General features: G+C 37.0%; 1 protein-coding gene across 1 annotated transcript; it reads left to right on the top strand.

Annotated features, from left to right (window-relative positions):
• Positions 1-7,891: 7,891 nt before the first annotated feature.
• On the top strand, positions 7,892-25,205 carry LOC127799376 (B3 domain-containing protein Os01g0723500-like). Its single transcript, XM_052333364.1, has 6 exons — positions 7,892-8,187; positions 9,427-9,934; positions 10,188-10,363; positions 22,608-23,151; positions 23,249-23,418; positions 24,736-25,205. Exons 1-6 carry the CDS (start codon positions 8,122-8,124, stop codon positions 25,024-25,026), a joined length of 1,755 nt encoding a protein of 584 aa, XP_052189324.1. The 5' UTR covers positions 7,892-8,121; the 3' UTR covers positions 25,027-25,205.
• Positions 25,206-26,391: the final 1,186 nt, after the last annotated feature.

Raw genomic sequence — 26,391 nt, 5'->3', positions numbered from 1 at the left:
ATCAGATTTTTAAACTAGACTATCAAACTTCAACTTGATCCGATATCAATTACATTAAAAAAGTAAGATTTAAAACTAACCTAACAAAGCATCTTTGCAAGTATTATCACGCGGTTTGTTCTCAGCATACAGATCAAGTAATTGGACCATGATAAGTTAGGATTTATACTAATAGGTCGTGAGTTCGATTTCTTGCCCTATACAGTGAGACAAAGTCTCTATCTACGATTTATCTATTCTGCCAAAATTAAGGACACGAGCGAGAATCACGCAAGGATGATAATTCTAAATATTATCATGCGACAAAATAGTTACATTTCTTTTTGAATAGGTGACATCTAGTTATCACAAAAAATATCATTTTAGTCTAAATAAAATAAGATAAATATGTGGTAAATTAAATTCACTATCGCTATTATTTACTCTATAGTAGTTAACAAATCAATTTTCCAAAAATAATAAGAAAAATTAATTTAACTATCAAATGTGTTTTTTTTGTTTACACCGATAGGTTATACTTATAGTATTATTTTGTTTAAAAGGGGTTAGATTTTTATACCAAATGATTAGACTTTAACTTGATCTCATGTCATTTATGTTAAAAAAAATTGATTTATAATTAGACCAAATTAGGACAAAAATCTAAATCAAACCTGATAGAGTATTCTTTGCAAGTATTAACATGTGACGTAATAACGTTATTATTTGGATGGGTGACATTTTATTATGAAGTAAGGTAAAAGTGCTAGCGAGGTATGATAGTAAATAAAAAGATCAAAATGTGATTATAGTAAAATTAGCCTCTAATTTAGGCCGATGTGGAAGAATGCCTTAAAAAGGGTAATGATATAGAAAATGCTTAATACGTGCGGAAGGCTTTCAACAATTAAACATATAATATTTAGTCATTGAAGTAAAAAATATCAAGATTTGACATCTCAATTATTAAAAATTATTATTGTAAATTTTTACCTTAACGTAGAGTAAATAAAGTCGTTATCTATGCCATGTAAAATACCTCGTTACATAAAAAGAGTCACGTAAGCAAGACGCATTAAATTAAATTTAATATATAAATATAACATTTGGTCCCTCAACAATTAAAAAATTTGATTTTTAGTTCTTGATATTAAAAAAAAACAAAGTTGATGAAAAAATACTTAAATTTCATAAAAAAATCTAAAAATTTTATTAAAAAAACCTAAAAATAATAAAAAAGACCTAAATTTCATAAAAAAGACCTAAAAATATTCAAAAAATACTTAAATTTTATAAAAAGACCTAAAGATTTTATAAGAAATATCTAAAAAAAAACCTAAAAATTTCATAAAAAAGACTTACAAATAAAACATATAAAATGAAATTTAGGTCTTTTTGGATTATTTTTAAGTCTTTTTATAAAAAATTTAGGTCTTTTTATAAAAGTTAGGTATTTTTTATGAAAAATTTAGGTCTTTTTACAAAATTTAGATCTTTTTTTATTATTTTACTTTTTTTATTAAATTTTTAGGTCTTTTGTGAAATTTAGGTATTTTTATGAAATTTAGATATTTTTGAATATTTTTATGAATTTTTATATTTTTTATGAAATTTATGTCCTTTTTTCTTTATCAAAATTGTAACTCTTTTTATGAAATTTAGTTTTTTAAAAATATTTTTAGATCTTTTTTTTTATTATCAAATTTGGTCTTTTTTTAATATCAAGGACCAAATGTCAATTTTTTTAATTGTTGAGGGAGTAAATGTAATATTTATGTATTAAATCTAATTTAATTTATTTCGTTGACATGTTTTTATTTAAGTGATATGACATATTACATAGAATAGATAATAGTTCCATTTATTCTTAATTAAAGTAAAAACTTAAAAGAATAATTTTTAATAATTAAAATATTGAATCTTGAAATTTTATATTTTAAAAATTAAATACTATATTTTTTAATTATTAAGGTATGGTTGAGAAAATGGAGACAAATTCTATTTGCAATCACATTTTTTGCTCTTCGCAACCCACTTTTAATATTTTTAAAATACTGTGAGATAAAAATTCATATTTGCCATTCATTTAAATCTTTGACGCTTAACCACCCACCATTATTCCTCAAGCATGTGCACCCACTTTCTCACCCACCATCACCACAGCCACTTTACTCACTCACAATTGAACATCGCGCAACCACTATTATTCAACATTGAGCATTGCATAACCACTATTATTCAACACCAAACATTGCTCAACTAAGTTCTCTTCGCCATACCCAATTACCAGTTATTGTCAGCGATAGAGAATTATTATATGCAAATGTTTACGCCAGAGTTTGACGAAGAAGATAACAAGTATTTATGTTCCAATGAGAAACAACACAAATCGATTGAAGATGAAGTCTTTGAGGTATTTGAATTTTTTTTGTATGTCTGATTTTTTTTATATATCTAATCACACTAAATCAATTGACGAGGCAATTTGAGTCTCCGAAGATTCGGGGGAGTCAATGTGCCTCGAATCGAAGGATTCAGGAGCTCAAGGATCCCTCAAATTCTCGGGTTTAGAATAATCATCGTGCCCCAAATTCTTGGATTTGGGGGAGTCGATATGTCTCGAATCCAATGATTTGGGGACTTTTTGAGTCTCCGAACTTAAGGATTCGAGAACTTGATAATCCCTCGAATCCTTCAGTTTGTGAGACTGAAGTAGTCTTGAATCAGTGGAACTGCGTCAGTCCCTGAATGCAAAGATTCAGGGCTATTTCAAATTGGTGAGGTCCAACACTTGTGAAGTCTTAATTAAATAAGTGTGCTCTTCTTATTTATATGGGATGACTACTTTAAATTGGTGAGATCCTACATTTGTTAACTATTAATTAAATAAGTGTATTTTTCTTATTTATATGTATATTCAATCCCATTTAAAACACGAAAAGATGACTGGTTCCTTAATCAACATAAAATTCACTTTATCTGATCAAATATTGTAAATTCCAAACAAATGAGAAACCTAGCCATTGGGATTCAAATAGCAACAACTATAGCTAGATCAATATAACACAGTAGAAAATTATTAATATTTTTAAAAATTAAAATAAATTTTCAATATTATCAAATAATATGCATCTATATAATTTACATTTAAGAATAACACAATTTACAATATTGATTACTGGCTCAATCACATAATTTACATACACGACATATCAATTAAAAAAATAAGATTAATTAAAAAATAAAAACATTCTTGAACCCTGGGGTTTGGGGGGCACCCCGAACCCTGGGGTTCAAGCAGTTCAGGGTTCCCCAACCCCTGACCGCTTGAACCCATACGTTATGGGTGATCGGGGAACCTCGAACCTTGGGGATCGATTCAACATTCGGTGGCTGTCAACCTCAGGGAGGCTAATTGCCTCCGAACACCATTGTTTGGAGGCGTTCTTGCCAGCTGTCAAAGTCGTTTGATGCCTCCAAACATTGGGGATTGAATGCCTCTGCCATTATCAAATTAAATATTTCTCACCTGACTTCTGTGATTTCGACGAGAAAGCAAGAGACTCTAATGAAGAGGGCGGGCGAGGCAAGCGAAAAGGGCGACGACGAGAGAGCAGTGGTAGCAAAAATTAAAATTTTACTTACGTTGATTGCTGAGAACAAAAATTGATTGCAGAGAACAAAAACTGTGGTTGCAAAAAGAATTTTTCAAAGTGGAATTGATCACACCAGCAAGAAGACAAATTTACCCTATATATATCACTTGGAGGGTGATGAATTCAACTGTATAGAATTCAATGTAGGACAAGTTTGTGTTTCTGTTTTTTTTTGGTTTCCTTGGGTGACTAATTTGGTGGCCTTTCTAGATAGATGTATCATGTAGACATGACCAAAATTGAACCGGACCGGCGGTTCGAACCGGAACCGGACCGGCCGGAACCGGACCGGCCGGAACCGGACCCGGAATCGGCCGAACCGGAACCGGACCGAACCAGCGAAATTTGGTCCGGTTCCGGTTCAAGGTTCCGGAGAACCGGAACCGCCGGTTCCGATTCCGCGGTTCCGGTTCCGCGGAACCGGACCGTTGGCCCCCCCTCCCCCCCCCCCCGTGCTCCCCCCCTCCCCCAACGGTCCAAATTGGACCGTTGGCCACCCCCTCCCCCCTTGCTCCCCCCTCCCCCAACGGTCCAAATTGGACCGTTGGCCCCCCCCCCCCAACGGTCCAAAATTGGACCGTTGGCTGCCACCCCCAGCCAATTTTATTTTTATTTTTTTAAAATTTTATAATTCCTATCTATATATACCCCTCCCTCTCCCACTCATTTTTCACACTTTCTTTCTCTTTCTCAAGTCTTAAGCTATTATTCTCTCAATTTTGTCTCTCATTTAATATTTCAATTTCAATTTCTTCAATCTTCTCATTTTGTTATTTATCAATTTATTCAATTATATTGTTAATTATTTATTACTTGTTACTATATTATTTTATCATTATTATATTTTTTTATTATCATACTTTTTTCAAAAAAAATGGCAAGTGAAGGTAGAAATTTTGAAAATGTTGAAAATGTTGAGTTTGAAGCTCAAAATTTTCAAACACAAGAGAGTGAAACTCAACAAAAGGGAGGTGGAAAAATTTCTACTTCTGATATTTTTAATATTCATTTCAAGAAAACACCAAAAGGAGATGGTAAATTTGATATATCTTGTAATTATTGTAATCAGGTATACAAATTCAAGCAAGGAGGTGGATATAGTACTTTCGCCCGACATTTGCAAACAAAGCACCCGCTCAAGGTTGGATTGAGCCGCGATCAAACACAAATATCCGGATTTGCTACCTCTTCAAACTCTCCTCAATTATTTCATTATAATGAAGCTAATTGTAGGTCTGGTTTAGCTGAAATGGTAGCAATTGATCATTTATCTTTTAGTTTTGGTGAAAAATTAGGTTTTACTCGATTTTGTCAAAACTTTGTTAATCCTAGTTTTAAATCAATTCCTAGAAATACTTTGAAAAAGAATTTGTTAAAATTGTTTAAAAACTCAAAAATTGAATTGATAATATATTTTCAAAACAATAATATTAATGTTTCTATTTGTAGTGATATTTGGAGTGATCATTGGCAAACTCATTCATATATGGGTATTACTTGTCATTGGGTTGATGAAAATTATGTTTTACAAAAAAGAATTCTTGCGTATCGATGTTTTGATGAAAGTCATAATGCTGAAAATATTTGTAGATTAATTCAACAAATTTTACAAGAATATAGATTAGTTAATAGAATTTTTTCAATTTCTTTTGATAATGTATCGGCTAATACTGCTTCTATTAATGAATTGAAAAGAATTTGCCAACCAAATTTTGGTGGAAGATTTTTTCATGTTAGATGTGCATGCCATGTTTTAAATTTATGTGTTCAAGATGGTATTAAGTCACTTAATTCTTATTTAGATCCAATTAGAAATGTTAATTCTTATATTTGGGTACACCCTCGAACTGCAAAAGCATGGGCACATTTTTGCACCTCCAATGGTCAAACCCCAAAACGTTTTTCAAAAGATGTCCCTACTCGTTGGAACTCAACTTTTAAATTACTTAATCAATCTTTTGAATATAAAGATTTATTGTGTTCTTTTGCAGCAAATTATATTCCATAATATCCTATTTTTCCAACTATGTGGAATGTTTGTAGTTCAATTTTGAATATTTTACGAATTTTTAATGATGCTACTCATACACTTAGTAGTGTTTATAAACCAACTTCACATCAATTTTTAATAGAAGCAATGAATGTGGCCGGTGTATTAATGGAAGGAATTAATGTTGAAGAAATTTGTCATGCTGTTTTAGAAATGAGAGAAAAATGGTTACGTTATTATCAATTTATTCCTGAAATTTTTCTTGTTACTATGGTATTTGATCCTAGGTGTAAATTTGATGGTTTAATTGAGTGTTTGTCTAACTATTATTCGTTGTTAGGATTAGAAAATAATGAAGAAATTGATGTGAATATTATAATTTCTAAGGTTAGAACTTTATGCAATCAATTATATGAAGCATATGTTATTGCTCCTAGTAGTGAAGAATCATTTCCATCCATGGCTCCGCATTCCTCTTCCTCCCAACCAGTGAAATGGGGTCATAAATTTTTAGATCAAAGGAGGAAAAAACCTAGATCGAGCTCACATTCGGAGCTCGAAACTTATTTAACCACAGTTTTTGAGTTTGGTGATGATACAGGTTTAAATTTTGAAATTTTGGAGTGGTGGAAAAGGCACAAGGAGACATTTCCAACTCTTGCAATTATTGCAAGTCAACTTCTTGCAGTTCCAGCTTCAACTGTAGCCGTTGAACAAACATTCAGTAGTGGAGGCAACATTTTGGACGAAAGAAGATCAAGATTGGCTCCAGAATCATTGGAAGCTCAAGTTTGCCTCGATGATTGGAAAAGAGCTAACATGCGACGTCAAGAAGAACTTATCCATTCATCATCATCTGACGAATGGGTTAATGATGGTTCAACAACGGCGACTTCCGACTCCAATGAAGATGCGTAGGATCCAAGTCCATATTTTATTTTTTTTCACATTTGTAAAAATTAATTACTTGTATTACATTTTTGTTGTAATTATTTTTTAATGAAATTAAGTCTAATTCTATTTTTTATTTTTTATTTTTCACATTTGTAAAAATTAATTACTTGTATTACATACTTGTTTAGTTGTTTTAATTATTTTTAATGAAATTATTACTTATATTTCTTCAATTTTTAGTAGTGTTTTTTTATTAAAAATATGGTTGAGAATATTTATATTTACAATTACATTTAACAATTAAAAATCGAAACCAAACCGAACCGAACAACGGAACAAGGACCAAAATTGAATACAACAATATTTAAAAAAAATTAAAAAAATTCGGTTTGAACCGGAACCGGAACTGTTGACCGAACCGGCTCAAACCGTTGACCGAACCGGTCCAAACCGTTGACCGAACCGGAACCGGAACCGAACCGTCCCAAACCGCCCTTGGGCGGTTCGGTTCAAGTTCAAAGATTTCTTAAACCGGAACCGGCGGTTCATGAACCGTGGCCATGTCTAGTATCATGTATGACCATTTGTCTTAAAAAGTATAAATTCATTTATTTAATTTTTTTGATTAAAAATACATTTTTTACTTATATATACATAATGTGAACTATATTTCTAATATTATTTTATTTACACAATTTCAAGTAAGTCAAAATTTTAGATTAAATTATCAGACATTAACCTAATTTGATGTCAATCATGTCCAGAAAATTTGATTTAGGAGCAAATTAAATTGGAACGCAAATATGAACCTAACTTAATATTCATTATCTTTACAAGCATTAAAATATGAGATACATTGTTTAAATAAATACGTTATATTTAATTATTATTATAAAAGATAAAGTAAAATAAGATAAAATCTTGCAAAATGTTATAGTGAGGCAAAAAAGTAAATAAAGCGATTAAAATGTGATTATAATATAAATAATTACTCAAGTCTGGTGAATATGAAAACTGTCGTGAAAGGATAATAATAATTTAAAAATAAAAATAAGTGTGTTGATGATATGAGAAAGCGAGAAGACAAATTTACCCTTATATTATTATACATAATTCAAGGCAATGTAGGGAAAATTTGTCTTCCCGCTTTCTTAGGGATCGATTCATTTGTTTTTTTTTTTTCATTTATCTGGGTGATTAATTTGTCGTTTTCATTCGATAAATGTATCCCTGTCGGTCCTAAAAATTCAATTCTATATTCGAAAGAAAAATATTAAGAAAAAAAAAATCATCTAGAAAACGGCTGAGTACACGTCCATACGGACCCACCATCTCGCCCGCGGGTTAAATCCAACGCCCCTGTTAATCCTCAATATCAAATAAATTTCCCCTTCTCTCTCTCTCTCTCTCTTCACGCCTTCTGTTCTCTCTCACTGCCGATCATGAATCTTTAGCATTTTGGAGACGCATGCCCTTCAAGATGTGCTCCTCTCAAAGCAAAATATGTTCAATATTTTCTTCGGTTCTTGTTGGGGGGGTTCCAATGTACTGAATCAGTTGAGTGGACTGTGGTGTTGTTTGTAAAGGATTCACGACGAGAAGATGTCGAATTCGAGGAGGCCTCACTTCTTTCAGGGTTTTGACCCTACTTCCAGTTCTGAACGGCTGGTAGCATTCTCTTTCTTCTGTCATTTTCACTTTCTTGATGCCCAAATATGCACATGCGTACTCCCCCAGTGCCTATTTCCACGTGTTCTCAATCTTTACGAACATTTTCTAGGGTTCTTTCCAGAAAACGCTCTTGATTTTCTATTGCGTACGGTATTAGGTATTTGTGGACGATAAATAGGGCGATTGTAATGTGATTGGCTGATTTTGTTGTGCTCGGTTTCAGTAAAAGATTTTACTTTGTTAGTAAGGGTGTCCCGTGCACAAGGCTTCCTGCTTTGCGAGGGTTGAGGAAACGGCCACTCTTTGTATGTAGCCTTAGTCTTGCCCTCTTACTTAATAAAGAGGCTTTTTCCAATACTGGAACCTATGACCTTTGGGTCACAAAGGAGCAACAACACTTGCTCCGAGCTCTAAAATTTGTATGACTAACTGGCATTGAATGCTAGATTTTACTGTGAAACCGTTTTAAAGCATTTCTTGATAAATGATGAATAATTTATAAGTTGGAACTATGTTCTTTGTAGTTGGTCTTAAGAAGAGTTGAACTATCCTTGAACTAATTTTGGAATGTGTGTAGTCTTTTGGATGCAGAGGTCGTCTATGAGGTTTAGGTCTTTTTCTTTTGCTTAATTGTTGTCTACAATGGCCTTCTTTCTAACCAAAGGAAAAACACATATAGGTTCTTATTTTTTTGTGCGTGGAGATTCAAAAACTTTCTAGCCTTGTAGAAGACGTTGGTTGGTCAGTTTGTGACCTCAAATCTAAAAAAATCAAGGTTAATACCATGCATGTCTGGTATCAGATCATTACGTTCAGCCTCTGTTCCAAAATTGCAAATCTTCCCTAACATTGTCATATGCTAAATAGGCTACTGGAAGAAGCCCACTATACCATTATATGAACATTGAGCATAAACAACACACACACCATATCAAGCTTTTATTTGACTAGATGGGATCAAATAAACAGTGAGTATAGAAAGGCAAAATAGACCTTCAGACCATGTTCTCCTCTTACTAATATTAACATCCACTTTTGCTGAATGCTGACATGCCACCTGGATAGGAATGTTTAAATCAGTTAAGAAGTCATTAGTTCCTTGAAGTTACATGCAATTATCTAATGTCACTTCAGATGAGTTTGGTTGATGTCCATCTGGCCGCTGATTTGTTGAACATAAAGGCTCTTCTGTGTTGCTTATAGAATTCCTATTGCACTGTACTGTTAATTTTGCAGAAAGTTCCATCTAGATTTGTTAAACATATGGGGAGCAGCAGGACATCTAGAACTGTTTCATTGGTGGGTCCCAGTGGGAATACATGGCTTGTTGACTTAATCCCATACAATGATAATTTATTCTTCGATTATGGATGGCCAGCATTTGTGCAAGATCACTTTTTAGAAAGTGGTGATGCCATGGTATTTGGATATGATGGTAATTTGCAATTCACAGTGCAAATTTTTGATCAAAGTTCATGTGAAAAAGAAGCTGCTCTTACTGCTGAATGCAGTCAAGATCATGGCCACTTAGATAAAGCTATGCGAAGAAAGAGAGAGAGGATGGATGCAGTTTCTTCTCTAGATAATATTGTCGAAGGCATGCCAAAGAAATTGAGAGAATCTCAAGTCAAGAGCGAGGAGGGAGCTCTATGTGCTCAAGAAATTGGAGTCTGCTGCAGTCCAGCAAGGAATGCTATCTGTTTTGCTATGCCGCTTCAGTCTGAAGCTCCCCAGGATGTCTCAGGTAAAAATGAAGCTTTATGTCCTCAGCAACTAGGTCTTTCTTGTCAGTAAATAGAGAAAGAAAAGGAAAAAAGTCACAGTTATGGTAGTTTTTGGCATGCTTATTAGGGTATACATGACGTCTTTTTACTACCTACTTAGATCCTTGCTTCAATCCTTCTTGTAGTATTTCAAATAATTTCAGTTGACATGATTTGCATGAATTACTTTTACTTTCCAGGACACTAATTTGAGATTCTGAAAACTTGAAACAGATACAGCCATACAGAATGGACTGGGTATGGAAAGTGAGCCAGGTTCATCTGTTAAAAGTTGTCGACTGATGTTATCTGTATCTGAAGCTGAAGGACTAGCTAGGTCATTTACATCATCTTACCCTAATTTTACAAAAACAATGAAAAGGTTCAATGTCAGTGGTTCATATACTCTGGTAAGTGTTCATATTCTACTTGGCTTCTTTACTTAAGGTATTTGTCCCTTGGCTCAGATAAAAATTGCCTTGAATCTATCTCTATGGTCAACCAATTGCATTTTTCTTGAAGATAATAGAACTCACAATAAAATTATCCCTTTTTGTGTGTGTGTGTGGTGGGGGGGACGGCCGGGAGGATATCCTTCTCAAAGAGAAAAACTAAAGACTTGCAAATAAAGAACATGTATAGAGTAAGATTAGACCTCTCTAACCAAAAATAAAAGATAAATGAGAATGTTTCACTTAGCAAAAAAGGTAGAGAGCTTTCCAGATTTTCTAAAGCTCTCCTATTTGTCTGTGATCATATATGCCAAAAGATACAAAGAGGAATTTGAACCCAGACCTCCCTAACTCTACTAGGAGGGCAGTCCAAGTCTAAGAGTGCAAAAGATCTAGCAATAAAGGTCACCTTACAGGCCAAACACCAAGTATTATTGACCAATTCTCCTTTCTTCTTACAAAGACAATATTGGCTAGTCACATGGAGGTTTTTCTTTCTCAATTATCTATTGTAAGAATGGCACCAAGAGAAGCAACCCACCAAAAAAGGTTCACTCAGGGAGGGGCTTGGCCTCCATAAAAGTTCCGAAGGGAGCTTCTATCCACTGCTCTCACAAAGAGCCATATGGAAGGAGTGAACTAAAAAGGTTTTTGATATGATGGTTTCAGACCCTCTGTCTTCCCCTTGTCCAACCTCTAGTGAGCTTGAAGAATCTTCAAAATGACTTTTGATCAAGAAGATTACACCTAAAAAATAAGGGCCCAAACAACACTGCTTTTGTTAATAGAGAAGTAATCTTCATTTGGATTTTTTTTTAACTAGCTATGTAACGCCCCATTTTTCAAATATACAAAATGCTAAATACAAGTCAATATCACACACAGGCATTATGGAAATCCTTACTGACGAAAGTGAAGGATCGAACTTGATAGGTAGCTAAAGTTAGATAGTAAGGATTTCCATTATAAAACCTTTAATATAATCGCAATTGTGATACGTAACTTCCAAAATCCAACAAATAAACTCTTACGTCTACAGTACATAGTAATCACGACATACACCCTCAACAACATAAAAATAAACCCAAGCCTTACTGTAACTTCTGTTTATACAACTGTGATGCACAAGTCCCAAAATAAACCCAAAGATTACACAAGATCCATAGTACATGAATAGCAGAAAGTTAAACTAAACTTCAGCCACCTCTTAGCTTTTTCTCTTTCTTGTCTCCGGGATACCTAGCACGTTTGATATACCTGGAACGTTGAATATTCCAGGGGAATGAAACACCCAAGTTAGATAATTACATCTAAGTGAGTGTCATGCGTCATCAGCTCTAATACCCTATATTACTGCCGATTTAATTTTCTTGCATTAGCTATATCGCTATAACTTTTTATTTCAGTATTTCCTTGTTAGCAGAGTGGATAAATGGAATATTCTGTGCATGTGGCCAGCTGGCTGTTTGTTGCAACGGCCGGGTTGGGAATCTGCCCTTGGGCAGCCTATTTATAGTCAGTTATCTGGCTATGGATGGCATGAAATGAGAAGTCATTGAGATCTACTTCTTCCTATCGTTCTTCTCTCTCTCTATTTTCTCTCTTCCTTCCCCTCAAATTTGTTTTTGCGACTGCTCTGATTGAGCAGCCTCTATTCCAATCCTACCGGGTTGGAAATCTCACCATTGCCACGCGAGGGTTGTAACAATTTGGTATCAGAGCTCCGATTCTCGGTTGATAACATTGAACCAATGGTGGACGGGACCAGGATGAAGGGATTGGAGACGCAGCTGCAGCAGGTCAGCTCGTCATTGGTCGATTTCCACAACCGAGTCGATCAGTTGGAGTTGGGAGCTACGAGGGAGCACGAAGCAATCGTAGCATTGGATCGCAAGGTTGAGAGTTCTATGGAAGGAATGGAACGCAGGCTGGATAGTTCCATTGCGAGAGTGCAGGATGAGTTGGGAGCCCAGATGCAACGATTTATGTTGATGTTCACCGGGCAACATGCAGTAAGGCTCTTGCCTGATTTCCCTCTCAAGGGAAGAACTGAACCCATTCCGGGGGACCATATAATGAACCAAGGAAGCGACCACTGGGAAAACGAGATGGAACCAGAAGAGGAAATGGAAGGATCAATGAGGAGAAGGAGAGATGACCAAGTTAATCACCAACCACCTGGGTTTCCTATGCCTCGAATGGAGATACCAACCTTCGAGGGAGCCAATCCCAGATGGTGGATCAGGAGGTGTGAGAGAGTGTTTGAATGGTATAATATACCTGAGAGGCAGAGGATCACTTTGGCGTCGGCCTACTTTAACGAGGTGGTGGACGCATGGTATCAAGGATGTGTGGGAATGGGAAGGATTCACACTTGGGAAGAATTCGTAGAAAAATTGAATGAACGCTTTGGGGAAAGAAGCATGGTGGACGTGGTTGAAGAGTTTAATAAGCTGAAGCAGGTTGGGAGTGTCGAATCCTACCAAAAACGGTTTGAGGAGCTTAAATCTCTTATGATCCACCATAATCCTCATCTGTTTGAAGCTTATTTCGTGTCTAGTTATTTAAGCGGGTTGAATGATGAACTGAGGCCTATGGTGAAAGTATTGAAGCCCAGAACGGTCGAGCAGGCGTTAGAAAGCGCGCGGCTACAGGAGATGGTGGTTGAAGCTCTGGTGAAGAAGCAGAAATAGCAATAGAAAAGCATGGGATTGGGAACGTTTCCTCCGGGAAATAGGAACCCCACTAGGGAAGCAGCCAAGGAGAATGCTGGGACAAGGAATGTGGCTGGAGGAGGATTCCCATCATATGGTGGCTGATTGGGAGATCAAAGGAGATTGTCGGGGTTGTGCTACAGCTGTGGGGACAAGTATTTCCCTGGACACCAATGTAAGAGACAAATTTTGCTGTTAGAAGGCGATGAGGAAGGGATACACAAAGGTGAAGAAGAAGCTGCTGAAGAAGAGTGTGAAGGGGAGCACGATGGAGAGATCTCCATTCATGCACTCAAGGGAGTCCCCAACAATAAAATAATTAAGGTTGAAGGGAAGGTGAAGGACTGCAACCTAATGATCCTGATTGATAGTGGAAGCACTCATAGCTTCCTTGATGAAGGAATGGCGGGGAAGCTTAAGTGCAAATTGGCTAGTACACTACCACTGAGTGTAACCGTGGCCAACAGAAGCAGGGTAATAAGTAAGTCAACATGCCAAGGGTTCTGCTGGGAGATGCAGGGGGAACCATTCGAGGCAGACTTGAGGCTGTTGGGCTTAGGGGGATGTGATGTCGTTTTGGGCGTAGATTGGATGAAAGAAGTTAGTCCTATTAGTTTTGATTTTAATAGGATGGAAGTCTCCTTTGAGAAAGAAGGGAGAAGACTGACTCTATCAGGAGGAAGGGAAGCAGGGGTATGCAAGATGATAACTGGAAAAAGGCTCCAAAAGGTATTTAAGAACAAGTGGGGAAGGTTAACGCAATTGTTTTCAATTGTGTCAATAGAAGAGGCGTCGGGCAATGCTAGGCCAGGAGAAGCCTATTTCAGCATCAAGGCTCCGGACACTCCTGTGGAACAGGTACAAAACACTACCTTGCTTGATAAATTGCTGATTGAGTTTAATGATCTATTCCAAGAACCAAAAGGCCTACCCCCCAACCGAGAGTTTGACCATGTTATCCATCTTAAACCCAACTCGGAGCCTATTAATGTGAGATCCTACAGATACCGACCCATTCAGAAATCTGTTATAGAAACTATGGTTAGGGAAATGTTGCAACAATCTATTATTAAACCCAGCCATAGCCCCTTTGCTTCTTTGGTTTTATTGGTGAGGAAAAAAGATGGTTCATGGCGCTTTTGTGTGGATTACCGACAACTTAACGCCATAACTATCAAAGACAAATTCCCTATACCTTTGGTGGAAGATCTCTCTTGGATGAGCTAAGTCAAGCCAAATTCTTTTCTAAACTTGATCTTCGCTCGGGTTACCATCAAATTAGGATGAAACCCGAAGACACCCTTAAAACAGGCTTTAGAACCCATCATGGACATTTCGAGTTTTTAGTGATGCCACTTGGGCTCACTAATGCCCCAGCCACCTTTCAATCACTAATGAACTGAATCTTTGAGCCTTACCCAAGAAAATTTATATTAGTTTTCTTCGATGACATACTTATCTATAGCCCCTCTTTTGAAACTCACCTAAAACACCTTAAAACTACATTTGAGATCCTTACATCCAATCAGCTTTATATCAAGAGGTCTAAATGTGCTTTTAATCAAAGCCAAGTGGAGTACTTGGGGCATGTGATATCGAAAAATGGCGTTAGCACTGATCAAAGCAAGATAGAGGCAATGTTGAATTGGCCAAAACCCAAATCAGTCCGAGCTTTAAGGGGGTTCTTGGGTCTCACAGGTTACTACTGCAGATTTGTTAAGGGATATGGGGTCATTAGCAAGCCATTAACTGGACTCTTGAAGAAGGAAGGGTTTAAGTGGGGTGAAGAAGCTGACATGGCCTTTGAAAAGGTAAAGGAGGCGGTAAGTAGAGTACCTACTTTGGGGTTACCTGATTTTGGCAAACCTTTTGTATTGGAGACAGATGCATGTGAAACCGGCATTGGGGCAGTGTTGATGCAAGAAGGGAGACTGTTAGCCTTTCTCAGCCGTGCACTAGGACCAAGGCATGTGGGGTTAAGCATTTATGAGGAGGAGTTCCTGACTGTGTTAATGGCCGTTGATAAATGACGACATTATTTTGAAGGAGGGAGGTTTATAATTAAAACCGACCATGAAAGCTTGAAGTTTTTATTACAACAGAAATTGCACACTCAGCTGCAAAAGAAGGGGATGTCCAAGCTTATGGGGTTGGACTATGTGATCCAGTACCGAAAAGGGAAAGAAAACGTGGCTGTCGATGCCTTGTCTAGGTGTCATGAGGTTGGGGAAGTGTCCCTTATAACTATGGTAGTTCCTGAGTGGTGCAAGGAAATTATTGACAGCTACGAAAGGAATGCAAGGATTAAACAGATACTGGAAAAAGTTGCTACAGGTGGCCAGGAGGGGGATGGATATAGCTTGGGTGGAGGAGTGCTGAGATACCATGGGAGGATAGTGGTTGGAGATGATGATGCTCTCAAAGAGAGGATACTGTGATCCCTTCATGAGTCAGCCTTAGGAGGGCATTCGGGAGTGCAAAACACCTACTTAAGGGTGAAACAATTGTTTTATTGGCAAGGTCTTAAAGCAGAGGTGAAGAAATTTGTCATGGCCTGTGAGGTGTGCAAGCAGTGCAAGAGTGAGACGGTAGCTTATCCTGGGCTTCTACAACCTTTACCGATTCTGGACCAAGCTTGGGAAAGCATCTCTATGAACTTCATTGAAGGGTTGCCGAAGTCCAAGGGAAGGGACAACATTTTGGTAGTGGTTGACAGGCTCACAAAGTTCGCATACTTCATAGGGATGACACATCCTTTCACAGCCCAAGATGTGGCTCGTGTCTTCCTGGACCAGGTGGTTAAGGTTCATGGGGTCCCAAAGACTATTATTTCCGTCTGAGACAAAGTGTTTACCAGTATTCTATTGCAAGAGCTCATGAAGGCCTTGGGGACGGGGTTGAATATGTCCACAGCTTATCACCCTCAAACGGATGGCCAAACCGAGAGGGTGAATCAAAGCTTGGAATCTTATCTAAGATGCATGAGTTTCCTGCACCCTAAAGAGTGGCATAAGTGGTTGCTAATGGCACAATGGTGGTACAATTCTAACCATCACTCATCACTCAAAATGTCCCCATTTGAGGCTCTTTTTGGGTACCTACTGCCTTTACTACCAGCTGTGGGGAATGACTCAACAGTGGCTAAAGTGGAAGATTATCTGCAGCAAAGGAAAAGGGTATTGCAGCAGATAAAAAGGGAGTTGGCATCCGCTCAAAATAGGATGAAACATATATCTGACCGCAGAAGAAGTGACCGAGAGTTCGAAGTGGGTGAGGAAGTCTTCCTAAGGCTATGATATCCTCATCTTAAATCCATTTCGTCTGGGCCTGTATCAAAGCTTAGCCCAAAGTATTTCGGGCCATTTCCCATAATTGCCAGGGTTGGTCGGGTGGCTTATCGACTGAAACTTCTAGAGGAGTCTCGCATCCACCCTGTCTTCCATGTTTTGCTATTGAAGAAGTCAGCTGGATCACAGTTGGTGAGTCCTTTGCTGCCACAACTACCTAAAGAAGTAAGGAGATTAGTGGAGCTGGAGGTGATATTAGATCATCGGGTCATCTACAGGCAAGGGGCACCTATCATACAAGTGTTGGTTAAATGGTAGGGCGCATGAGAGGAAGAGAGCACATGGGAATATCTATCGCAGCTGCTGCAGCAGTTTCCCAGGTCCGCTAGCCTCCTCAGCCTTCCTTGAGGACAAGAAAGGGCTAACAGGGGAGGAATTGTCACGCGTCACCAGCTCTAATACCCTATATTACTGTCGATTTAATTTTCTTGCATTAGCTATATCGCTGTAACTTTTTATTTCAGTATTTCCTTGTTAGCAGAGTGGACAAATGGAATATTCTGTGCATGTGGCCAGCTGGCTGTTTGTTGCAATGGCCGGGCTGGGAATCTGCCCTTGGGTAGCCTATTTATAGTCAGTTATCTGGCTATGGATGGCATGAAATGAGAAGTCACTAAATTCTACTTCTTCCTATCGTTTCTCTCTCTCTTCCTTCAAATTCGTTTCTGCGACTGCTCTGATTGAGCAGCCTCTATTCCAATCCTATCGGGTTTGAAATCTCACCATTGCCACGCGAGGATCGTGACAGTGAGATGATTCAAGAAAGAAGATACATGAGTGTGTATGTAAGTATGTCAAATGTCATGAAATCCTTTCCTTTTGTGGAAACCATGACAGGATGTTGTCATGTCTGAACTTCTCGGCCCCCTTACACAGACACGAGATAGTCCCCTTACACAGGCCCACGTGGTCAGGCCCCTTACACAGGCTCCCGTAATAGATCACACATGACAATCCATCGGCTAGCCACAAATGCCGAAATGCATGACAAATAGAGATACAATGCAATTTCAACGAAACACATGTTATGCAAGTCACATATCACACACAAATGAAACTAAGAATGATCAAGATGAAGCAAGAAGTATGTAGGAACCACTCACCTTAGCTTTTTAACTTTCGGGTGTACTGTTCACAGTTAGCGGAGTTGGGTTTCTCGTAGAAAACACGAATTCTTGTAAATCGAACATAAAATATTTTTACATAATATTGGTCTACTTATTTTAAGCTACTTTTATGGAAAATTTCAAAGGAAAAGGAAGCCCCACGTGCTTTGGGAAGAGGGCCCACGCACAGCCTTCCCCGGCATAAACGCGCCACCATCTTCTCCGGCAACAACAGGACAACCTCTCGGTTTTTCGGCTATATGTCCTTCGTTTTAGCTCCATTTCGACCTCCGTTTGTTCCTACGGCTTTTTCTTTCTCTCCTATATTGGAATATATATTTAGATTGGACTTACCTCACTGTTTCCCAACAGTTTTGGCCCGAACTCTGGCAAAGTTTCGAAACTCCGGCGAGGCTCGTTTCTCTTTCGTTTCTTCACCGATCTCACTCGTTCTTTTTGCAGAATTTTCCCCTCTCTCAAGAATAGATTCCTTACCTCACAGTCTCTCAACCCAACCCAATTTTGGCCCGAACTCTTTTGAAATGGTTTGGGTAACTTTGGTCCTATTTATAGAACTTTCTAGCCAACCACACTTTGCCACTTGTCATCCTTATCCCCTTGATATGATTACCTCTAACCGTCGGTTTGGTCGGTTCGTTTCTCAAGCGATCCTGTGGGTTTTCAAGAATTACACTTTGTTATGAAGTTCCACATATTTGCACTTTGACTCTTGAATTATTTAGGACTTTGGCTATTCACATGGTTCCTTATTTTGATCCCAAATGTCCTTAAGAAGAGGTTTCTTGTGTCTTCTATCGACCCCTAAACAACTTTCCAATATTTTTAAGAAATCACATCTTTTCTCGAACTTTTCTGAAATTGTATTTTTACCCTTGAATTCTCGCGATTCCTTGGACATATGTTACTACCTTAAACACACGAGTCTCATAAAAATCTCGGGTATTACAAGCTAAATGATAAAAGTTTGAGAATAAATATCTCAAAGGACTAGCCATGCTAATGATCAGCTCATAATCTAGTATTTGGTCATTTGCCTGCCTCAAATAAATTAAAGAAATCATAACAACTTCTCATAATTCCTTTATATAACCCACTATAGGACCATATCTCATCCCTGGACTAGCCTCTCCAAAGAAGACAATATTTCATTTCAGTAACTTCTTCTTTCCCTACAATAGTTCCTTTGCGAAGTGAGGCGCATCTTTTAAAAAAAAAAACTCAAAATCTTGCAAAATCATAAAAAACTATTAAATTATTAATAATAACACATGCATATCATTAATGATTCATTATCTTCAAATTCTAAATTAACAACATCAAAGTTGATTCATTCATCATGCAAATTCTAAATTAGAAACATCATCAAAGTTCAAACTTAAAGTCTCAAACTCAAACAAGTACCAATCATCATGCAAAGTTTTAAACAAACATATAAACACTACAATCACCCCTTCATCTTCTTCTTCCTGTCCCAATTCTTCTCCCTCTTCCAAGTCTTCATCATTTTCGGTCTTCGTCTCACTTTCCTCCTCCTCTTCAATCACCTGAGTTACTCGCTGCTTTGAAGTCGAAGCCGAAGTTGAACCCGATTGTGATTGAGCTTGTTTAATACATTGGGTCTTTTTCTACTTTGAGGCAGCTCCTCCTCCTCCTCATCATATCCTTCACCAAATTGAAAATCATCATCTAATGGTGCCATATTTCGCTCATCCCTGTTATTCTTCTTCTTTTGCATGTACTCTCCAATCTCTTGTTTTATTGATAAAGGATATTTTGGACAAGTTTTAGTACTCTTCGCAATCAATAAACACTACAAGTCCACAATCAAAAAAATGTTTTTATTTTGAAAAATGCTATTTTTCTAAGTTTGGAAGATTAGCGCATTTTTTCTAAGTCTGGAAGATTAGGGCATTATAAGGAGACATATAAGAAAATATTTTCATTTTGAAAAACTATCTCCCATTATTTTGATAGCTAATATTCATTGTTGTTAAAATGATTTTTAATTAATTTTTCAAGAAATAGTAGGTATGTATTTTGGGGGTGGTAAAATCGCTAAATCCCGAGTTTGTATTAAAATCAAAATTCTATTTTTTTTATTGTTATGGATTTTGATTTTTTAGATATTTTTATTGAATCCAAATTGGGGTACTCTTTTATTTACATTTATGTAAATAATGTATAAGGGAGGTTGGAGAGGAGAGGAAGAGAGGATGCAGGCGCAGCTAGAGTCGGGAGGAAGATGGAGTGAGGAGCGAATTGGGCTACCCAGGTTTTAATTAAAACCTAAGTTTCATGAGGCGTGCCTCTCGCCCTGGCGCCTCACCGTGCAAGGCGAGGGCCTCGCTGAAATCGCTGTGCCTAGGCCCAGGCGAGGCGCCAAACTAGCGCCTTGCGCCTAGGCACACCTTTAACGGCTATGGTAAATCTTTGATTCAATCTTCCTAAAAGAGCTTTGTTTAAAGTTTTCAAACTTCTTATGCCTAAACCTCCTCTTGACTGAGGGAGACAAACTTTGTCCCAACTAACCAAATGAAATTTGAATTCTTCTCATAAAGCTCCCCGAAGAAAATTGCTGTGCAACGTTCTCTAATTTGCTGCTATCAATGCTAAAACCATGGATAAAGACAAAAGATAAGTGGGGTTACTTTAGAGGGTACGCCTAATAAGAGTCAAACTTCCCTGCCTTTGACAAACGTTTTCTCCTCCAAGATGTCAACCTCGATGCACACTTTTGAATGACCACCATCCCAAGCTGCTTTTTGATTTAAAGGAAGAACCAAGGGGTAAACTTAAATACTTCATTGGCAAAGATCCCACGCTGCAACTAAGGGTATTTGCTAAATGTTGTAGATCACTAATGGTTCCCATAAAAGTGATTTCAGTTTTAGAGACATGAACTCTTAAAACACACGCACACACAATGAGACTCTCCTTACAATTTTTTTTTGGAAATTTCTGTGTGGATTGCGGGAATTTTTTTTTTGTATTATCTTCCAAACTTTCGTACCAATTCCATTCCTACTTTCTGCTTGATATTGTTAGTCCACCCCAATCTTTTAGCTGTAGAAATTAATTGATTGAAAGGCTCCCCGTAACCCAAGAAAGAAAATGAAAGAAAGGCTTCCTAGTAATTATGAAAAGTATAATGGATCTCTTGTATTTTTTACAAACTTTTAGGAACACTGTTAACTAAGCAAATTCTATTGTTCATAAATAGATCTCAGATGTCAAACACAATTTTAGCCCCAAACCCGATTACATTAAAAATGTAAAGTAGAAAATTCCAACATGCATGATTGAAAGCCTTTTCTATGTTTGCCACCATTAACTAAGCATGTTTTTGCCACCAAAATTGGATCAATTATTTGAGGACCCCATAAAGTGTGTTTATGAACCAGAAATTGTATTATGAACAATTGATCTCAAAGTGTTGATAGAGCAATGATTTCATAAGTACTACTAATCAAACATATAGGTTGATCTTCTGGAGGTCATTAGCTCCTTTTTTAGTAATGAAGGCAACTAAGGTTGTATTCAAGCTTTTTTTCAAACAAAAGGAATCTGAAAAATTCTTTTGAAACTAATGTAATTATAGGACCCACAAAGTCCCAACAATTTTGAAGAAAGTTAAAGTGAATCCATCAGGGCTTGAAGCTTTAGCCCCACTCACACCTTTCTACACCTTAAAAACTTCCTCCTCTGAGAAGGGTATTTCTAACCAGTTTCTCAAATCCTTCAGCATGTATTTGAAGTCTAAACCAGGGAGGGTGGGTCTCCAAACTTCCATTCTGAATACAGACTACTAAAGAAGTCAACAATCTCAGAAGCAATTTCCTCCTTTTTTAAAATCTTCTTTTACCCACCAATTTTCCACAAGATCTTTAAAATCCTCTTTGGCACATACTTCATACCTAAATTGCGCAGGCCTGGACCTTATGCCTCTACAATCAAGGAGATTAGGCAGGGTGGGGTGGGGGGGTTAAGTTTCTGGCATTTGTCAAGGCAGATAAGGTTGTGAAACATTAGGGTAATGATCCTTCCCATCTGATGAGATTAGAAAGCAATGTATGCCAGAGGAGATCCATGAACATCCATTCCATCTGATGACATAAATTGTACTCTCCTGATTTAACCCATGTATACTTCCAAGGGAAGATCCATGAACATCCCCTTCACAGTAAAGCCAAAAAATTATCTCTTCCCATACTTGTATCTACACATTTTAAGCTTTCATGGAGGTATCTTATCACATTGAAGTCAGCCCCTAAACACGAAATGATGATTCCAAGCAAGCCTTTTTAATAAATAGTTTTACCCGATAAAATTAGTCTACCATCATCTTTATAAGAACCATAATACCTCAAAGGCACAGAAATGAATAACCTAGGTACAGAAAGAAAAATAAAAGCCTAGAGCAACATCAATCTTTTGAGTATTCTAGAATCTCATCCCAAAATACTTCTAATTACCTAATAGAAACCTTTCCCAATTTATTTCTTGGAGATAAATCAAGCTTCAGAAGACCATAAATTCAGAGTGTTAGCCTAGTGGTTCTACTGCTGACTGAGATTCCTTTCTTTGCTCATCCTCCTGGGCCTGAAGGGTGAAGCTATTCCTTTTTATCATTCTTTTGAAAAGCTGATGCTCCATCAGTCATTGAAATTATCTACCTTTGATTTGCACATCAAACCCAGTAATAAACTGCGCCGTTGGCTTTTGTTGTCCTGTGAGGTGGTCTTGTTGCCAAGAGAACTAGATTTCCTGTAGAGGTATCAAAGAGGGAGCTGTACTATTTCTTATGGTTTATAGGGAAATTTCACCTATGTTTATTGATTGTACTGGACCCAGTACATAATGTCTACTCTTCTTATGGAACCTTAGTTGATATGCAGGCTCAGCGACTTAAAGGGTCCCAGAGGTTCTTTCACTAGGATAAGAGAGTTTATTGATGTTAACCACTCTGCAATCTGCTTTCATCGTCAACTGTCTTAATCACTTGTTTCTTATGCAGAATATTCCATATCAGTTTTCTATGGCACATCTTCCAGAATGCAAAGTACAGATTGTGCTTCATAATTTGAGAGGAGAAAGTTGGACTGTTAATTCAGTCCCAACTATAAAAGTGCACACTTCTCATACTCTTTGTGGAGGATGGATGGCTTTTGTTCGTGACAATAACATCAATATGGGAGACATCTGCATTTTTGAACTTGTAGGGAGGTGTGAATTGCGTGTTTATATTCTTAGGGTTGGAAATGAAGGGGTTGATTGCCAAAAAGGTAATCCAGTTGCCAAGGAATTAGCAAATGGGCTTGCAGCTACTCCACATAAAATATCTGAACGTTTGCCAAAAAAGAAGAGAGGGAATACTCGTAAGGTCCATTTGCAATGGATAACGAAGGTTGAAATGCCAAATAAGAAAGTGACCAACTCTGAAGAGTTGACTGTGACTAAAAGAAATCAAGAAGGTGCTGTCTACCTTGACAAAGCAAGTGGTAAAGGATCCAAAATTGCTGCTTTCTCCTCCCGATTAAAAGCACGCAGTGGCAAATCTGGTATGGTTTTTGATACTGCATGTTGGACAAGTTCTTGCTTGTTTTAACACCTTACATTTCCTAACCCGAATAATTTCTAAATATAAACTTGAAACAGCAATGCAGAAAAAAATTAGCTTAGAAGAGAAACTGTGTTCTTACACTAGGGGTTGCATGTCTATGAAGTCAGCACCTGAAGAAAAGAAAGCTGCTCAATCTTTTGTTTCCAGGTTTCCTTATTTTGTTAGAGTCATGAAGAAGTTTAACATCAGTGGTTCCTATACTCTGGTAAGAAATTGCCCTTTCTCTATTTGTTTACTTGTCTGATCCATTTTGTTGATTTGGTTTATCATTGTGTGTCAAAATAAAACCATGTTCCACAGAACAATCCATTTTGTTGATTTGGTTTATTATTGTTTGTAAAAACAAAACCAAGTTCCACAGAACAATCAATCAAAGCAGTACACTTCACAATTGAGAGGAAAGTAATTTGAGAGGAAAAAATAGAAACTAAATGAATAGTTATGAAGAACAACTGAAAATAAAAAGAAAAAAAATTAAATGGAAGCATTACTTAGGAGGAAAATATGTGGGTAATATATTAGTTATTGATTCTCCTTTCCAGGTTGCTTCATTTCTTGTGTGTTGACCATTTAAGGGTGTGCTATAAATTGATTTTAAATTCTTGGCAAAACTGCTGCCTGACAGATTCCTCGTGTCCATTTTCTTTATCTGACCTTGCAATTGTAGAGTCTTTTCCTTGGAGGTACTTGTTCCTGAAAGCCTTTTGGCATGCCAAGGAGCACCAGCTGATAATTCTCTAATAATGACTACTTTGGAAGACATTAAGTATAACGAGTACCAGATGCAGTTTTTTCTTTGATTTTAAAACCCCACACTTCATATTTTATCTTTTTAAATAAGAAGTCTGGACTTTCAAAGATAAGCATGTGCTTTAACGCAAGTAATAACAATAAAAAAAATTGTTTTCTTGTGATTAAGATTGTGAGCCTACCCTCAACTTCTGGAGGGGAAAAAGGGAAAAGTGGAGAAAACTGCTGGTCAAGTAGGCAGCCCACTTGATGGATTTTATTGATACCACTATTGAGGATCATATGTTTAACTCAATTGTAGCAATTTATGCGTCCACCTTTTTGTGTACAATTCTGTTGCTGTGACTGCTATCTCTGTACAAGTCCTCTTAGAGACCGACTTATTAGCAATTAGAATTGTTGTTGGTTCAATGTAGAGCCACATCTTTTTTCCATTAAAAAGTTGATGTTTACAGAACATAGACTTGTATGTTAGAAAATAAACACATATATCAAGCATTAAACGACAGGTTGTAGCTGACCTAGTAGGGCCTCGATTTCCCTCAAATTGTATGCCGGGGAATCTGGAAATGGAGGCCTGCATTTGGGTCCCATTTTGATGATCACCTAGCTCTGTTGGATATACAAAGCTCACTTTTATCTTCTTGTATCAGTTGTGGGTTTGGCTTCTAACGGATCAAAGGATTTGTTTCACAATATTTCTTATTTTATACAAATAGAAGAGCTTACCAAAAGATTCCTGTACTTAATGTTTCCAACCTTACATGTACAGAAAATCCCATATCAGTTCTCTTCAGCACACCTGCCCGATTGTAAGACAGAGATCGTCCTGCGCAATTTAAGAGGGCAATGTTGGACTGTAAATTCAGTCCCGTCTACAAGAGTGCAAACGCTTCACACTTTCTGCGGGGGTTGGATGGCTTTTGTTCGTGGCAACGAAATCCAGATGGGAGATATCTGCATATTTGAACTGGTTGGCAAATGTGAGATGCGGGTGCATATATCTGGGGCTGGCAAGAAAGAGCTAGACCATCCAAGTTGCAAATCAGCATCCAATGAATGAATATGGATGAAGTCATGCCGCTTCTCCTGTAAGCGCCGGCATTACTTGTGAGGGACCCATGAACTTAAGCTGTCACTGTAGTGCCAGAATCATTATACTAGCCGTCTTTTGTCTTCTAATGGATGCTTTGCATTTCAATTTCAATTCTCGTCTCTGCTTTCTGCACAAACAAGCATGAACTTAGTGGTGCGGCCATTCTCCATGTGCTTTGATTCTGCCTGCCCAATTCTTATTCTCGACTTAGATTGAGATTTGAATTGCAGAGAAAAGCTATGTCACTTACGGTACAGAACCACCATTGTGCTTACACTTTCAATGTTGAAAAATATGCGCCAATCTGGACCAGGTGCGATCGTTCTTTTGTGAAAAGAAAAATTATAAAAAAGAGAGGAAAAGTTGGGGCCTGTTTTCTTTAGTTTTTTTAGTCCGTTTTTTATTTTTAATTTTTTAAAACACTCAAAATGCATTTTCTTACCTATTTTTAAAAATGCATTTTGCAAAACACAAAAAATTACATAGAAAACCCAAAATGCCAAAAATACGTTTTGACTATTTTCAACCTAAACTAGCCCTTCAATCCAAAACATGGAAAACAACTATTCTTTTTACCTCTTCTTCTCCACTTTTTTTCTCTTTCTCTTCTTTTTTTCTTCAAGCTTGGTCGCCACCACCATCCACAATCACCACTGCCATCATTATCATTGCTTGCTATGTCGAGATTTGCCCGCCACTGCCCTCACTTTCGCCCACCATTGCCCTTCAAGCCCAGATCTACCATCGCCGCAGCCTTCCATGCCCAAATCCGCCATTGCCTACCACCACCATCTCCCCTACCTGCCATTGCCTTCCACCCCAGATCGGCCACTTCCAAGCTTAAATTCGGTCGCTCACCATCGTCTTTTGCCATTTTTTCTTTCTACCACCACCTCCATGCTTAATGTAATATTGATTTTTTTATTAATTTTTTTAAAGATATTTTAAAAATTTTGAATAAATTAATATTTTATTTTTTCATGATTTATAATTTTTTAATATTTATGTTATGAATAATTTAAATCTCAAAATTAATATCAAAATTTAATTTATAAGTAAAATTAAATTTATTATGAAATTAATAATTGAGTCAAATTAAAAATGACTTTAGAATGTATTTTGTAATTTTAATATATTATATATGATTAAATTATATAGCTTGTATTATATTTTAATTTTTTTAAATTAAATTTATAATTTATTAATAAATATTTATAATTTATTTGAATCAAATTTTTTAAATAAAATATCATAAAATAATATTTTACAAAATTTCAAAATAAACTCGTTTTTTAATTTTCTAGTTTTGAGATAATTTTTTAGAATGACAAA

Source organism: Diospyros lotus, chromosome 4, assembly GCF_014633365.1.
Source record: "Diospyros lotus cultivar Yz01 chromosome 4, ASM1463336v1, whole genome shotgun sequence".
Taxonomy (NCBI): Eukaryota; Viridiplantae; Streptophyta; class Magnoliopsida; order Ericales; family Ebenaceae; genus Diospyros; species Diospyros lotus.
The sequence above is the reverse complement of the archived record's forward strand: the minus strand, read 5'-3'. Positions and strand labels throughout refer to the sequence as shown.